The 19,188-nt window shown below is 31.8% G+C and overlaps 1 protein-coding gene across 1 annotated transcript in view; it reads left to right on the plus strand.

Moving 5' to 3' along the window:
• Positions 1–743: 743 nt before the first annotated feature.
• LOC148282219 (alkaline phosphatase, tissue-nonspecific isozyme-like) overlaps positions 744–19,188 on the plus strand; it is a gene marked incomplete at its 5' end in the record, with an annotated part of 170,538 nt that continues 152,093 nt past the window's right edge. Inside the window, 2 exons of the mRNA XM_088225435.1 lie at positions 744–909; positions 18,191–18,365. Coding sequence (XP_088081561.1) covers positions 744–909; positions 18,191–18,365 — 341 coding nt within the window. The remainder of the gene's footprint in view (positions 910–18,190; positions 18,366–19,188) is intronic.

Raw genomic sequence — 19,188 nt, forward strand, 5'->3', positions numbered from 1 at the left:
AGAATACCTCAAGAATGTATTCAAGATAATGAGCTGCGGATCATATGTTGACCTTTAAAGAGCAGCACAAAACAAACTCAAATGGCAGGGTTTTGCAGGAAATTAATCCAAAGGATTAAAACCAGAGAGATAGATAAGCAGAAGATGTGCGCGGCCATTTTTGTACGTGCGCAGATCTTGTTTTTGATATTTGTTAAAAACTAGGACGTGTTTTATTTTTTCAGAATTTACCCAAATATTTCACCCAATTTGTGTATTACACGACTAAGTATTTATTGGATCAAGTCTCGCAAAATACTGTCTCCTATTTTCTGACCCATGTTATACAAAACTAAGTTCCAAAAACTTCGAAACCGGTTGACGCAGGTATAACTGGAAATTAAGCGGTTGTACACATTCATACACAAATGATATATTTTATATTTTTTTAAACTTAATATATGCAAACCTTATCTCCCAATTAAAATACAGCTGTTATTTTCAATTAATTAGGTTTTTAATGTATGTTTTTCATATATATTTATGGTTATTATCGTAAAAAAATTTAACCAACTCTTCTTTTACATGTCTATTTTTTCTGGCAGAAAGATGCTGCTTTTAGCAATAAGACCGCCAAATTACTTTTTCATTGTAGTTGAAATTTTAAATAAATAGATAAAGAAAATATCATTTAACAAAGTGTCAATTGTTTTTTTTTATATTCAAAATATTTATTTGCAATAATTATATTTTTTTATTTCCAGGAGTGTAGTCATGTTTATTGGAGACGGGATGAGTCTTTCAACCGTCACAGCGGCTAGAGAGCTGAGAAGACAGAGAAACAGCATAAGGAAGGAAAATGAAAAGGACAGAGATAGAGATATTGATGGACTTATTTGGGATCATTTTCCTGCGGCGGGATTAGCACAGGTAACATTTTTGAAATAATATACTGTATTTACTAGTAGATCATTTTTTATTTTTCTTAGAAGTTTCTTTTTTGTATATTTTATCACACTATTATCTTGTTAAAATTTCTGGTAAAAATCTCCTTGCTTTCTTTTGTATAATAATTATTTACTCAATAAAAGAAAATAATGAAAATAAAAAATTAATATATAAAAAATAAAAAACTGTAAATTTGCCAATTTTCTTTATTTTTAATTTTTATTTTATTAAAAGTTTTATATTTTAAATCTATTATATGTAAATCCACAAACATTTTTAATGTTTTGGGAAATTGAGTGCACATTTTTTTTTATTAGTCAATTTGAACTAATGCATTTTTTCAAAACGTTGAATCAAAAAATCATCATTGAGGGAGAAAACCGGTCGCTGTAACAACACCTTAATGAACTATTGCAGTGTTCGTAAAAAATTGGTTACTGGGTTTAGGTAAAGAAAAATCGGAAAAATTACTTTTAAAAAGTTCTCAATCAATAAATGGTATTAATTTATATTGTACCATTGGAGAATGAATTAATTAGTATTGTTATTGTTTGTATTGTTTGTATTGTTTATTTTGCATAAAAATGTTTTCCTTAAAACAAGTTGTACCTAGTTAGGCAGACTAGGCATGATCCAGAGAAATCTTTCACCTAAGTGTGTAAGTAGTAGATAAATAAATTGTTATTTTTGTTAATAAACCATAACTATTATTTTTATTATGATTGTTAATATTAAACTTATTTCGTAAATATTTTTTTTTTCAGAAAAAAAAACATTTTTTTTTTTTTTAATTTTTACCTGAGAGTAGCCATTGAATTAAAAAACACTCGTCCGGTATTTAAGTTCTCTTTTACACACATGATTGTATTTTTAACTGCCCGGACACAGAAAGTTTTACAATTTAAAACACGGTTATTACTATTAAAAGTTTAGTATTGATAAAACATGAAACTTTTTAATATCGACGAAAAAAACTGTATTCATTTATAAAGTTCCGCTTTGACCAATTAAACTCTCGTAGAAACTTGGTAGAAAATTATAATTTCATCGGTTAAACTTTTGATTATATAATGTATTACTAACATAATCCTACCTAACTTTGTTGAACTTCATCTAAAACTTGTTCTATAGAGCTGACTGACAAATTAATGGTAATAATTGAGAAAATATTTGATATTTGTGAATTTTAAGTACCCTTTGTTAACAGTACTCCAACACTATATTAGAAAAGTCACTTGAAGAAACTAATTTAAATATTAAACGGGAAAAATTTGAATGGTCTCAAAATTGAACATTTTCTATTAAATCAACAAAAATGCGGAATTCCTTAAACTTTAACATGCTTTTTCAAAAAACTTTTTCGAGTCTGTATAGTAGCCTGTGCCTCGATTATGAACGCTATCTTCACCTGAATATATCGAGAAGGTATACTTAACTTTGTAGATACTATCTGTATCTTACCTCGGTATGTTCTACCTACTTGTCATATCGACATCATATAATCGAAACAAGCCAATGGAATGACCGCAAACAATTAGTCCACGTTCCTTACGTCATTAACTTTTAAAATAGTTCTCAATAACATTTAAAAAAAGCTCCTGTAGAAAAAAGTGCTCACTTCAAAGCGATTTTAATCACTAATAAATCCTAATTCAAACAAAAAATGCTCTCTTTAACTTAAATTTTGTAAGACTTTTGGAAATCATCTGGATAGTACGCTTAACGATCGTCTGTATGTGTCTACCAATTGACTACAAAGCCGGCTCCTTTAACGTCTCGATACATACACTCGAAAAGAAAATAAAACAGATGGAAAAAATATGATAAATAAATATTTTTTTAGAGTGGTAACTTTTTAACGCCTAGATACTCTTATTTGTTAATAGGACAGAACCAAGTGACATTATTTTCACATCTACGCGTTCGTTTTATTAAAGTGACAGTTATGTCGGAATTTAATTCGACTACAAAACTTACTTATTTCTATCTCATATTTTTAATAGGGTCTTAAGAAAAAAAGTTCCAAACTCAAAACGATTAAAATTTTAATAAATCATTACTAAAGCAAAAGTTGCTCGGTAGAACAAAATAAGATTGATATTAGTAGATAAACGTATCGAGGGGTTCTAGACCCGTCGGTATAAAACGATGTACTTACATCAAAACTTGATGGTGGGGGTATTGGTACTATACCTTTGTAGTCGGTCGGGAGACTTTTATCTTCAGCTATGACGTCATACTGAAGCTATGTCGTTTCAGAGCGTAGATATGTGTACCGTGACGTACGCTTCCCCTTAATTAATATCGTTGTACCAACCCAAAACTGGAAGCCGGGGGATTGTTAGTATATCTTTATAATCGCTAGAGGGAATTTATCTTTAACTATATCGTCTAGGTGAAGGTATGACGTCTTTATCTTCCCATCACATGGCGGCCTCCGTGGTGTAGTGGTCAAGACGCTTGACTCACAGACGGAAGGTTCCGGGTTCGATTCCCGGTGAGAACACAAAAATTAAATGTGATTTTTCTCAAGCCTGGGTGTTCTGTGATGTAATTCACCGCTGTAATTGGGCCTCCTGGCCTGTTGTGGTGCAAAAATAAAAATAAAATTAAATAAAATAATCAAGGCCATGAGGTTAGGAAATGATTGCCTTATAATCACTGTTTTTTTTCATATTATCGAAACTATGTATGTCTTTCCTGGTGGCCTAATTAGATTACATATCTTTCTCTCAAATAAATATTTTATTAAGAATGTTCGTCTCTAGGACATCGATATTTTGTCATTTTCAGAGATCCTGACTGAGAATATTTTTAATTTAACTTTATATAATGCACTTTTTTTTTGAAAAAGAAATGTTCGCGTTTTTATTTATTTATTATGGTTTGCCTTAACGGAATGTTATATATTTATTTTAACAAATTTTGACGTTAAAAATTAAAAAAATAACGTTTTCTTTTTATTAACATATTACAAAAGAGATGAAGAACATTTAAGGGAAGGTAATTTAGAAGTCCAGGCATCTACAGGGCTTATGACCTGTCAATGGCATAAATTAAGGTTTCAGCTCTTTAACTTCACAAACATCAACAGATGAAAGAATTGAAGGAATATAGATGTTCAAATATAGGCAGAATGGTAAATGTTACACAGTGTGTAAAGTGGCCGCTTAAACCAGCCATTGACAGGTCATAACCCCTGTAGATGCCTGGACTTCTATATTGCCTTCTCTTAAATGTTCTTCATCTCTGTTGTAATATGTTAATATAAACAGCTCTCCAGGGAGTTGAATCCAGTCCTTGTATACGAAAATTTGAACAAACTCAAAATTGTTTTCTTTTTAGTAAAATAAATACAAGAAAATATTTTATACTGCAATGAAAAGACGTTTCTGGCTTAAAACGCCCTTTTTATTTTATTATTAAGTCTTTCTTTCTTAGTGTTAATTTGCCAATAGATTCTACTCAACTCAATAAAATAAATGTTACAGGCCATTTAAGTAACGCCGACCTAATAATCAATTAACTTCGAAACTACCAGCAGATGCGCCCATCTAAAATTTAATTGAATCCAAGTAGGTACATTCATTTCAGATGTTTTTAAAAACAGAATAGAAGAAAAAATAATTCAATTACCTATCTTTTACAAAAACAAGTATTTTAATTGTATAATTATATAAATCAAAACAGCCTTTTATATTTAGTAATCTTCAAAACTTTTTGGAGTTAAGTCTAACTTGTTATTGGAAATAATAGGGTTGTGGTTATTTTAGTAAGATAATAAAGGAACCAAAAAATGCGAATTATTAGTATCTAGTATATTTAGTATCTTAACATATTACAACAGAGATGGAGAACATTTAAGAGAAGGTTATATATAAGTCTAGGCATCTACAGGGCTTATGACCTGTAAGTGGCCACTTTACACACTGTGTAACCATTCTGCCCATATTTCAACATCTATATTTCTTCAATTCTTTCATCTGTTGATGTTTGTGAAGTTAAACAGCTGAAACCTTTATTTATGCGGGTGAGATTCATCTAATTGAATTGTTTCACCTACATACTAGGCAAGGCTTAAAAATGTTATTTTTTCAATTTCTATACTTCTTCATGGACCAGGTAATTTATCAACAATATTTTGAGTTTGTCCAAATTTTTGTAGACAAGGACTGGATTCAACTCCCTGGGGAGCTGTTTATATTAACATATTACAACATAGATGAAGAACATTTAAGATAAGGTAATATATAAGTCTAGGCATCTATAGGGCTTATGACCTGTCAATGGCTGGTTTAAGTGGCCAATTTACACAATATGTAACATTCACCATTCTGCCCATATTCAAAAATCTATATTTCTTCAATTCTTTCATCTGTTGATGTTTGTGAAGTTAAACAGCTGAAACCTTTATTTATGCGGGTGAGATTCATCTAATTGAATTATTTCACCTACATACTAGGCAACGCCTGAAAATGTATCTGATAAAACTGAAAGTGGTATGGAAAATCTAGAATAAGAAAGCAAAATGATGGGGTCCTACAAGATGGACTGACCAAATAAAAGAACAAACTTATTCCTCATTTTTCATTCCCCTTGGCCTTAGTTAGAGAGGATTTCATGTACCTAGTTCATGGCATTTCTTAAGACCGCAACTGTCAGCATTGAGCAAGACGTTATTTTTATTAGATGGTGATTAAACTCGAATCGAGCCATAGCCTCCTTCAACTCCACGTGTCCTCAGCTTCCGTCTTCCAATTTACAACTAGTAGAAGCTGTGCTGCAAGTTTTTTTCGTCACCCTCTTGCTTCATTATAGGTCTTTCAAAAGTTCTTCTATCAAGACTTTAATGAAAAAGAAACGCCTAAAATATTACATTCTCAATTCAACTGGCCCGTTCCTGTGATGTAACTGGCGTTACAAATTGTGCTCAATCAATTTTTATATCGGCAATTACCATTATCACTCACATCTTTTGTTTGTAACCTTCAAACAAATCTTCACGCTTTAGAAAAAAAACATCACGTTTTTAAGTTTTAAGAATCGGATTGTGGTCCCCTGGCTAGTGTCTTGGACTCACGGCTCAAAGGTGTGTGGCTCTAATCCCACGATTTCACAACTTAATTCCCATTTTCTAATGGTGAGTTAATATGCTTTCATAAGAAATAAGGACACATCTACCATTTTTTTCGAAAAAAAATTTAATAATAAAATAAGTAATAAGATTTTCAAGCTTTGCCTAGTATGTAGGTGAATTAATTCAATTACATGAATCTCATCCGCATAAATAAAAGTTTTAGCTCTTCAACTTCACAAGCATTAACATATAAAATAATTGACTAATATAGATGTTTAAATCTAAATATTCTGGAATCAAACTAAAGATATGAACTCTTTTTTTCTATGATTTATTTTGTTGCCCTTTAATAATACGGAATATTTTTGTGTTTTTTTGAAAAAAAAATATTTCCTTTTTTAATTACTATTAAAAAAATACCATTTTACCTTTTACAGAATATTTTATTTTTTCTTTCTCATGTTACACAAAAATATTATAACTATTATTTATTATAGGAGCAAAAATTCATTGACATTTTCTTGTATACCCACGAACAGGCCATGCCTTTGCGGGATTTTTTGTTTACTATTTTTAACATTAATATGTATTTCATCGCTATGTAATTATGCTTTATTTTTTCAATACTCTGTTTTATCACTTATGTTTATTGTAAAAAAACAAAAAAAAAAAATATTGGTGGAATAGTGAATGTTACAAAGCGTCTAAAATGGCCACTTAAATCAGCCAATGACATGTCATAAGCCCTTTAGATGCCTAGACTTCTATGGTACCTTTTCTAAAATGTTCTTCGCCTCTCTTGTAATATGTTGATATTAACAGCTCTTCAGGGAGTTGATTCCAGTCCTTGTCTACAAAAAGTTGGACAAACTCAAAATATCATTTCAACCAGCTTTTACCTTCCTCTGTTACTTTTTTTATGTCTCACGTCCATACACAAACTCGGTTGTGCTTCAAATATCTTCGTGATTCAAACACATTTTTTAGTAATCCATATGTCTGATTTATGGAAAAGCGATTTTACTCCATAAGTTAGTTTTGACCCCAAGAAAAGTAGTTGGCACCATGCATTTATATGTAAGGTGATTCGGCATGGCATTCAATCAAAACTTTAGAAAACTTCAAATTTAACATATATTATCAATAATTAAACATACAATTTTCACTTACTTTTAAATAATTCCGATTTTTTAATATAATTAATTGGGATTTAAATATTTAACAGGTAATTAATATTTTAACGGAGATTTGTAGTCAATATTTTTTATTTAATTATATATTATCATTTGATTTATTTTTATACCATTAATATAAAAATTTAATAAGTTATGTCAGTAAACATATATGTATTTGTATATAACCACTTACCGATTACTACCTGCTGCTTTAAGCTTACACCGGTGCAAAAACTATACGCTATAATAGGAATCGCTCCACCTAACATCAGGAGAAATGTGGTAGCGGGCACCGAGAGACACAAACGGGTCCGCGGCCCTAAATACCTCCTTTATGACCATCGAATGGCTATCCGAAGCTGGGACCAAAAAAGAGTTTCCTCAAAGTCACAACTGACTTCGAGACCTCTGCAGAAAAACGCATAGAGGATTTTTGGAGAGTGGAATTCGGCGATAAGCTCTGGATAACGCCATCCAAAAGCACCAACACCGCCCACAGTTTGGATATCCTTACGTAAAAAGCTCTCATGGGCACTTGCAACGCCGGACGCTTGCAACTTCAGGTGCCAGGTCTATCAACACAGAAACGCAACACGTCTCCAACGACTGAAAAACTAAATTCAAACTCTTTCCGCCCAGCATTAATTTCGTTTGTCTTCGAAATAACTTTGTTAATTTCTTAAAACATGTAACGTTATTAAGAATCAATTATCACGTTTAGGTTTAGCCAGTATTGTTTGGTATTCATTTCATTTTATTTTATTTCAGAATAACACTCCAGATAAATATTTCAGTTGAAGTCTTTCATCAAAAAACCTTAATATTTAATACATCCTACCTTATGACAAGACTTCGCCAAGCCGAAATTCTATATAATTATTATTTTAAACAAAAACAGATTCTCTACACCCTCAACAGACTAAGGGTATGGGTGACTAAGTGCGAATACAATCAACAGAGGTGGGGTTTCCTGAAGGGAGATGACATGAACTGCGATTGTGGAGAGGTGCAGGATGAGCTTCATCTGCTGTGGTGTCTACAAATTCAGCTGACTAATGAAGATCGATTATTCTTTGTCTACTTGAACAGAGTAGATTTAATTAAATATTTCGGCATTTATATAGATGGGAATTTAAAATGGACTCATCAAATCGAATATATTAAAAATAAATTGTCAGAGCAATTTTCCTTTTTTAAAACTATAAGAAATATAATTAGCCTAAAAGAACTTGTAAAAATATATTACGCAATAACTCAATCCGTTTTGGAATAAAGAAAAATTGGATAGGGATGTGCTGATCAAACAAATAATAATTGCACAAAAAGCTTTAATAAAAATTATCTTAAGAGTCCCAATCAGAACTAACTCCGTTGGTATATTTGAAAATCTTGATGTTAAATCTATAAAACAACTTTATGTAAAATCTCTGTTACTATACGCACATTAACATTATTCTTTATCTTCCGTTACAAATACAAGAGTTACTAGATACTCCATCCCGATGCTGCAAAAAAAAATTAAAAAATACAACCTCCGGTCAAAGAGAATTGGTTGAAGTGTTTAATTTACTTATATTATCCATAAGGACAATTAATAAGAACTCACAATAGAAATTTGCTTTTAAGAAATGGATAGTGGAGATGAGTTGCACACGGATCGATGAGTGGATCAAGCCATATAGGTAAAATATGTGTACTGTAAATGAAATTTGGTCTATTAGTCTATATTAATTGGTTATGTTTTTTATGATTATTTTATTTTATGTTGTTCATTATGTTAATGATTATTAGGTTAGTTAGATTAAATATGGTTTATTATTATTATTATTATTATTATGTTTACTTTGTTAAATAACTAATATAAGGCATGTTTAACATTTTTTTAATGTTTTTCTCGGCACGAGACACCCCCCAGTGAGGGAACATTATTCTGTATAAAAAAAAGAATCCAAACAATGTTAAATTATAATTAAATAAACTGGTTTTGGAGTGGACCTTCATTATAGTAGTTGCACAAACATATATAAGGTCTATAGACAGAGTAATGTGGCGTTTTATCCTCTATGCCTACCCTTCTTAGGAAGTAGCAAGATGGTTTGTTTGTATGAAATCGATATATTTTGTTTTTCCATGTTTTGTCCGTGCCATTCGAAAAGAAATCGTAGTGGCTATTTGAAAATGTATTAATACAAAAAAAACTACGTTTAAAATAATATTAAAGCTTTTGACTTGTAATTGGCTCGTTAAAATGATTTATTTTATCATAGAAACAACAGATATTAAATTAAGCGTTCAATATTTTGCCTATAGGTAAGAGCGAATAAGAAATTAGAAATTTGCAAAATGTTTATTGAATTTATGTTAAATTTTAATCCTATGATTATAAAGTGGAATAAATCAGATCTGTCAAGTTTAAATATTTTGTTAGCTTATCAAATGTTAGTTCGATAAATATAGAACTGGCCTATTGAGAATAAACTTAAAGTTCCAGTGGATTCTTAAGAACAGACTGGTACTCAATTTTGTAATTCAAAATTTTTAAAAAGTATTTATATTCACTAAAATCATTTTATTTTGATGGACGGCTATATTAATGGCTAAAAGTGACAGGTTTTTCATTCGAAAATTTTCGTCAAAATTTTCATTACAATTTTTATGTAAAAATTTTGAGACTTACAAATACTTTGTTAACCATTTTATTCGTTTAAATAACTGACTTGTTTTGGCAACAATACAATTACCTCTTCAGGATAAATATACATATGTTTTGTGATTTTGAGTATTTTTCAATTAAAATCTTAAATTTACATCCACTATCTATAAAAACAATAAGTAACGAGAAAATGTTCAAAAAGGCTGCAAAAAATGGATGGTGGAGCTAGGTAGAAGTAAAATGGATTGTCTCATTCGCCCGAACCAATATTGAATCAACTGCTCCACAAGTGTATAGCTTATGTTAGGTTTTTGTTCTTTCATTGTGCGTTTTGTAATATAAATGATATAGATGTACATAAATTAGTTATAAACGTAAATATGTAGTGTTTAAAACTGTCTGAAAATTTTGTTAATTATTTTTATTTTTTAAGCTAGTCTTCTTTGTTTATTCTCAAATGTAAAAATATTCAAAGTATAAATAAAGTTTTAAAGTAAATATATTGTTAAGTGTCTTCGGCACGGGTCACCCCAGTGAGGTCACATATTTTTTATTATTAATTATAGTTTGTACGACAAAACATATGAATAAATAAATTAATAAAAAAATAAATATATTTTTACTATATTAGGGGTTCTTGTGATTAACCGAAAAATGTCCGTTTTGGGGACCATTTTCAACAGATTAGGAAATTCAGTGGTTTTTCAAAAAAAAAAAAGTTTTCAATAGACTTTAAACTAAGTCAATTTTTTTTTTTACAATTTTTATGTATCGTTATATCAGCGCTACGATTTTTTAAAGTTTTGTATGTATGGGAGCAAAGTATGGACTTGGAAAAATAGGGATGAAAGTAGGCTGAATGCTGTCGAAGTGCGATCTCTCAGGCGAATGTGTGGTAAAACTATGTACGATAGATGCACGAATGTTGAGATCAGTACATTATGTAAGGCTGAGACATGCATTATCGACACAATTAAGAAAGGAGCTCTGCGCTGGTTTGGACATGTAGAACGAATGGACAGCGAGAGAACGGCTAAGAATGTTTACAATGTTAATGTTGATGGATGCAGAAATAGAGGAAGATCGAGAAAGACATGGCATGACCAAATCTAACAAATACTTAAAGATGAACATGTCAAAAGTCGGAACAATCGGCGCGCGTGCATGAGAAGATGTATGAATGTAGAGGAAGCGAGATCTGTATGCAAAGATAGAGTGTTGTGGCGTTCTATCCTCTCTGCCTACCCTTACGAGGAAACCGCGTGATGGTTTGTTGTTGTTGTTGTTGTTATCTTTTGCCGACTTTAGCAAATAATCTCATAGGAATACATAAATGTTAATCAACAATATTTGTTATGGAATTATTTACAACAATGTGATGTTATCTCAAACCACCCCCAGTTAATATTATCTGAACCGCCTAAGTATTTCTAAAATCCGTCGAAATCAGAACAAGCGTTTCTTTCATGACGTTCCGTTTGGCATGGAAATTAATAGCATCGCGTAAACAACTCTCTCGAATTACTGCCGCCAATTGCTTCAATGATGTTCTTCATTATTCATGCCTAATTACTCATATTACTTTTTCTCATACCTCCCTAAAACTTGCTGAAAATTTGACTGTTCTTTTCACACAATTACAAATAAGATTAACAGCCTTACTTTAAATGTTATATGTTATATGTTATTACAAGGCCACGACTCTGGGCAGATTGCCCGGTGCGTTCACGCAAGTAACATCGTGTAAACCATCAGATTTGTCCTTTTTGGGAAACCAATGACATCTTATTATTCTTCATCCTCTCTATAGATCTTGTGGATGTGTATCTGCCACCGTTTCTTCTTGGAACGCTGACTGCCAGCTATCGCACCACCTCTCCGAGGGTCTGGCTAGGAGTCTTTTTTCTTCACGGTTTCCTTAAAGTACGATACGTGGAAGTCTGTCGTTCGCCGTTATGTTGACGTGTTCATTCCAGTAGCGCATTTGTTGGTTCCCCATCTTACAATGTCTTCTGCTGCGTCTACTGCGGTAAGCCGCACGTGCTCTACATATCAATGTTTTTCATGTGGTCTCGCAGCGTTTTTCCGGTTATGGATTGAATAGTTTGCATCTCAGAACTTCTAAACAATTCAGCTTTGGAAATATCATGAAGCAAGCCCATGCCTCCATTTCGTGAGTAACTATCACTCTAACACATGTTTTTGTTAACACACCAATGAAATATTATAGTTCAAAAGACACGTTACAAGCGCGTAGAAGATGTCGTTTTAATTCGAAGGGGATCGCTTTCATTTCCGCCATTCCCTAAAAGACCTTCATCGTAATAGGATGTCACATTAAACCCTTTGTATATATAACTGCAAAGACTATGCTTATCCCTTGGTTAAGGTTCATAAACCAATATCAAGTATAATATTGCGGAAACCGCACAATCATCCGAGTGAACAACTTTTCAAATCCCTAGAAGTCCTTGATTTGAGACACGTCTATATGACAACAGTTATACTTAATATACACAAATTTAGGAAGAAAAAGAGGAAGATTGTAAGTCATGCGCACTCAACCTGTAGTACAGCAAGAAACGATTTACTGATTCCAATAACAAGGCAGTATTCCAAAAATTATTTTAATATATCGGACCTTAACTATGTATATAACCTGATACCGTATGTTGTTTAAAAATCTGAAAAACCTATTTCATTGAAATTATGTGTTGGTTCACAGACATTGGAAGTAAGGAATCAGAAAATTTCTTGAAAATATAATACAATTCAATTGAATCATTAATTTTTATTTTAGCATATTTGCCGCAACAAATCAGTTTCTTAAAAAGGGCATTTGTCCTTGGATGTATCGATTGCAACATAAGGCTAACTAATATTTCTAACATGCAGAACTGTTCATATATCAATCGATTTTATTTAATTTTTTGGGTGAATTTTATTTATTTTGTTCATTATTTTAATTCTATTATTATATTTATTCTATGTATTCTATTTATTATATTAATTCTATTTATTATATTTATTCTATTAATTTTATTTATTATTTTTATTATAATAACCGTATTTATTCTATTTATTCTAGTTATTCTATTTATTTCATTTATCATAGTTATCTTATTGATCTTATTTTTTTTTTTTATTATTTTTTTTAAATTTATTTTCTTTATGTTACATTTAATTCAGACACAAATCCCAACTCCATGGAACCAAAGGCCTGTGTTGAGTTGGGACGAATCATATGTAAAACACGTTGACAATCAATTTTGAGCTTACTCCTAGCACAAACAATTTATCAGAGTGTTTTTGTGCCATTTTGTCTAATATTTATTCACACTCTTTATCAAAATACAATTCCATGTTCACTTTGCCCAGCTAACAAGGGTACATACCCCGTTCCAAGCTAGGCAATTACATTTTAATATATTATAATAGTTAACAGATTAATATAGAGTACAGACAAACAAAACATAAACTTATTCGGATACACATTTTGATTCATATACATACAGACATACATATATATACACACATATATATAAATATACACATATATACACATGTACATACACATGCACGTATATACACCCATGCGCATGCACATACATACATTCATAAAAACAAAGACAAGTTATTTATGCGAAACTTCATGGTTGTCATCTATAAATATTTTTTTTTTAAATTATTCCTTATTTTTTATATTTTATTTTTGACATCCAGTAAGGTTCTCCAATCCGTGGCATGCATCATTTTTTCTGACTCCCTACGACCAATGTCATGAAAGAGTGAGGTCAACACCTTCCGTAACTTTTTTTTTTTTTTTAAAAGAAATATTTGCGTTCTTATGATTTACCCAAATATTTAATTTTGAGGGCCATTCTCAACGAGTTGTAAATAACGCACTATTAGAAAATGGAATCAAGTTGGGGTAGAGTAGGATTCGAACGACGGACCTTTGGTCCGTGAGTCCGAGACACTAGCCACGGGACCACAACCCGATATAAACACTCTTGACAACACTCCCGTCTTTCCTCGATTCTGGCAAAAGGTTATGGACCTTTTTGCCTACGCAATAGTGTTGTCTCGATGCCAGAACAGTGTTGACCCCTTCACTTAGTATCAGATCCCTATTAGAGTATCTTGTATGGAATGCATGTCTAAATAAATAAATAAATTACTAAGTTTAAATTGCTGTAATATAAAATATGCAACCATTCATATTTTTTTTGTTTAATAAACTAAAAAAATATGTTCTCACACGGACGATTGCATTTAATCGTAATTTATTTACTCTTTTTTTCGAATTATTGAGGGCAATGCAATATTTATTATGTCCCTCAATCTAAATATACCTGGCAAATGAATACGTGATGGGCTTTGTCGATACATTTTTATCTTTCCCATCAATGGTGAGTTTTTGGATCCCTTCAATGTTGAAATATGCGTTTAAAAAACTCCATTAAAGACCGCGCCATTGATGTCAATTAAAGTTCGCAACTCGTTTCCAGTTTCGGAATCGATAGCTCATTGCAATTACTTTTCGAACTCTGAATTGGAGACTTGAATTGTGGAAAAACTTTGTGTTTTTATCAGGGAGATATAATATTCTGAACGAATCTTCTCATTATTCATGAATATTGGAGGAAACGAATCTAACAGCGGCCATCTTTAATGTTCTTTCAGTATAAACTTCACCCTAGTTAATTATATAAATTCATAGGATGCTTTTAACCCATACCAGACGTCGGCGTCAGCCTCGGTACGTTTTTCAATAATGATTTAGTTTTTTGGACTGAAATACTAAATTATTTTTTAAACCAATTCAACATTTTGTTATTTCGTCCAAATGTTTGTAGACGGAGACTGGATTTTATCTCCTAGGGAGTTTTCTAGATAAACTTATGATCTTTAGTTGGCAGGTTAAAGTAGCCATATCACACACTGTGTTCTATTCACTATTTTGCTTTTGTATGAATATCATTAGGATTTTATTTATTGATTTATTATTTACGATGTATTAACACGGCAAAAGTTTATTTTAAACGAAACTCAAATCATAGCGAAATGTGGAGAAATGTTTTCATGTATAAATTTTAAAAATATATTTTTTTAATACGTCGCTCTAAAAACGACATGTTTGGCAATGATAGTTGTGACGTCAAGATTTGTGACAAGTTTCTAAACAAATTTGAATTGTCGGGAACTAATAAACATGAATCGTGACGTATTAGGGGCGTGGTCAATGGAATGACCGTTTTTGCGGAAATTCAAAATTACAAATTTGAAAATATTTTTTATGCTAATTATAATTAGCAAAAGAAAAATGTTTTTACTGGACATTTTTTAGACCTTTATTACATTAAAAATGTAGAAAAACTTATATATCCCTATTATCAACTTTGTTAAAAACTTTGAAATGCAAGTGGACTTTTTTTTTCAGTAAAAGATTAGATTAGAAAACTTGGCGAAAATAATTTCAAAATTGACAAAAATTGACTTGGCATGTTGAAACATGCAATTGCATTGGCAAGTTGAAACATGCTGCCTCAAAAGAATTTTTGAAAATATTTTACAGTATGCAATTGCGATGAAAATAAAAATGTTTTTTTTTTTTTTGGTTTTGTTTGATAGTCTAACAGTCTAAATAACAAATAAAAACAAAAAAACACCGAATTTCCTTAGTTTACATGAATTATCAGATGTAATATAAAATGTAGCATTATTTTTCGTGGAAAATTTGGAACCCATGAAAAGTAAGCCGAGCTTTAATTTTGACCAAAAGCATAAGGCCGAGCAATTCCTTAAGGAATAATGACCAATGTTGTGTATATAAGGCAGTTTCCGTAAACCGTTTTGTAAAGATTTGAAAGATATTTTTTTTTTATCGTTCGTACCACGAGGGAGTTTGGTTTTCAGAGATCGGTTGAAATTATCTCCCTCTAAAGTAGTCACATAATACGAAACTGCTTAATTTTCCAATAAAATATGCCTGATAAAAACGAAAACTAATTTCAGCTATTTTTTATTGGCCAGGCCATTAACGATACACTCCATTGAGATGAAAATAAACTTACAGTAACGAACAGAAAAAGCACGCTCTTACAAGTAGAATTAAACATTATAACTATAATTAAGATAGTTATCAACATTAATGTAAAGATTTTATAGTACCTAGAAGTTTTTCAGAAACCAGGGGTAAGAGAAAAAGCTCCATCGATCGAGGGCATTCAAAAGCTGTAAAATCGTTTGCAGCTTAGATATTTTCCGTTTTCTTTCTATAAGCTCCCAGGTTTTAGTTCAAACAATATCAATTCTTGTTAGTAAACATACGTATATAACCATTTACCGACTTTTGATGTCTACCGGTTTCGAGACCTACCCTCCCCCAGGACCCTCACTACACTAACATACAAATACTAAAATCCACTTTCACGTTTACCGTCAGAATAGTACGCATAATATTTAAGAAAAAATACATAAATTACATGCCGAATTAAAGACAATGCAAACACTACCATGTCGGTGCAATTACACTACATTGTCTTTGGGTGAGGTTAGTTTTTGCAGCAGGGGTTACATAATTTTCAGCAAGAGCACATCTCGCGAATATATTTTGCTAAGTTCTTTGTTCACTAGTCTTAATTATGTGAAACAGTCAAAGAGCTGACTTTACAAAAAACTGCTTGGCACACAATACGTATTGTTCTGCAAAAAGATGAGAAGTTGGGTACAGAAGATGACGATGGTTCATTATTTTCAAAACGTATTTTTTACACCACAGTTAAAGCTTCTATTCTGATTTTAGAAGCTCCTACCCAGCTTAACATTTCATATGTAAATGTGGTGATAAAAATATGTTTATTTATATTAAATGATTTGCAGTGTAGTGACATTGGCAACTCAATTATTGTTGCACATTTTAAAATGTGGCTGTACCTCGTTTAATGCGTAGTTCATGAAGAACGCACGAGGATATTGTTGCAACACTATAGACGTCACACGCGACGTCGCGCGTCAGATCCGAGCGACGGACAAAAGAGAAGCGTTTTGGCTGTGTTCGGTGACACACGTTCTTTAGACAAAAACATGATTACATTTTAATTATTACGATTTCATACTGTTTCTTAACTGCTATATTTTACGTTTTACAAATTAGATTCTCTGAGTTATTTTTTAGTATTTTTTTTCCTTATTACATAAAGTTTAGTTAAGTTTATATATTGTATCTTTAGTATTAAAAAAAGATAGTAAAACTGTAAGTACAGTTTTTTACTCTATTTGTGCATTACACATACCATGTTAGTCTGAAAATTTATCCAAAAAGAGCGTGAAGTGAAAAACGTTCTTACGAGACGATTTTTACGGAACAATATCAACGCGGATAAATATTGAGCAATTTATGTGTAACCTACTAGGCAGTCGACCTTACCCGACGTTTAGTAGTTAACAAACAACAACTATAATATCTTTTTTTTCTATTTGAACTCCGAGGAGTCAACATCGCGCATGACTTTCGCAGCCCGACAACAACCCGTTGCATGTAGCAGAAGTATCATTTTAAGGAATAAAAGGAGATCAAAATAATACAACCTGTTTTCATTTTGAAGAAAATAACAACTTTAGAGTAATAATGCGCTACAGCCGTAGAGACGCTATTTCATTATATTACATAAAACTTAATCGTTGCAAATTTGTTATTTGGTTTTTGGTTTAACAACGGATGTGTACCGGACAGTTTTGTCGCTGTGCTTGTGATTCTCGACCCAAGTACCTATGGCCCATTATTTAGCTCTAAAATATAGCTCACTTCTTTATCCTAGAATGATTTCTTCTCACCACGGTTGTGTTTCGTATTCACGATCACAATTCAAAACCTGATATTAAATGTCAAAATATTTACGTTTCGCGACGTATAATCTTGGTGCACAGTCACATTTTTAAATTTGACCTGTGTAAATATGGAAAATATTCCAAAACTGCTATTTTTATTTATTTATTTATAATTTTTTGGTTGATGACAGTGATCAGGAACGCACGCGCGTAACATGACTGGCGTATTCATGATTTTCAATTTATTTTGTTATACCAGGGCTAAATTTTATGTTTGTTTGCATAAATTATGGAAGAAAAAAATTAAATAGTATGTCTCCATATTTTTCTTTTTTTTTAATGTGTGAACTTTAGAATATTCCGTCATTTACTAGTGGTAATACGATGTTACATCATCGCGCGCAAAGGAATTATTTACCACAGTCTTTCAAGAGTTAAAGCGTGTAATTATAATCTGACGTATGAGAGATATTCCTCACCTTCCTTTTTAGCTATGTCCGTACTAACTGCAATTTTATTTCACAGACCTATAACCTGAACGCTCAGACAGGAGAGTCATCCGCTTGCGCCACTGCCCTGCTGTGCGGGGTTAAGGCCAATTACGAGACTCTCGGGTTGGATGGACGAGCGACCTTCGATAACTGCTCCTCGTCACTGGGAGCCAAAGTCTCTTCTATCCTGGAGTGGGCACAAGAAGCAGGTAATTAACTTAATTAATTTTACAAGTTGTTGTTTTTTTCATAGAAAGATAATCATCACCATTTATTTCCACATTTAACCGTGAAAAGGACTGTTTATTTGAACACCAACCGACGGTAAGTTGAGCAGTCTTACATTTTAAGTATCGGTCCAGACATTATGAAATGTTCCATATAATTACACAAAATTCAAATTAATCAATAAACGTAAATATTTTTTTTTTTATACCTAACTCCGACACCTTTCATATAAGTCACAAAAATATTAATTTCATAATCAATCAAACAACACTGCTTGATTCAAAGTTATTCATTAACTAATTCAATTTCACCTTAACGCTTTTAACACGCTGTCTGAATAAACTCCCGTCAGTCACTATGTGGTAACCTGAGGCTAGTAAATGACTGCTTGATATGAACAATGTTTGAGTACGTCCAAATGCTTGCGAACTGGCTGGATTTCCTCCCTAGGGATTTGTTCAAATTAAAATTTATTTCAACGGAGAGGAAAAACGTTTTTGAGAAGGAAATATGGAAGTCTAGGCATTTACAGGACTTATGACCTGTCATTGGCTGGTTTAAGTGGCCAATTTATACACTGTGTAACATTAACCATTCTGCCTATGTTTGAACATCCACATTTCCTCAACTCTTCCATCTGTTGACTTCCATATTCCCTTCTCAAAAACGTTTTTCCTCTCTGTTGAAATAAATTAAGACTGCTTGATAATCATTGTCTCAAGCACCTACCTAACACTAGCAAAATAAGTGCTACAAAAAATAAAGAAAAAATATTTGTGGGTCCACAAATGCGATCATCAATGC

Source organism: Micrasema longulum, unplaced genomic scaffold (assembly GCF_059751315.1).
Source record: "Micrasema longulum isolate JH-2025_06_02 unplaced genomic scaffold, ASM5975131v1 h1tg000360l, whole genome shotgun sequence".
NCBI lineage: Eukaryota > Metazoa > Arthropoda > Insecta > Trichoptera > Brachycentridae > Micrasema > Micrasema longulum.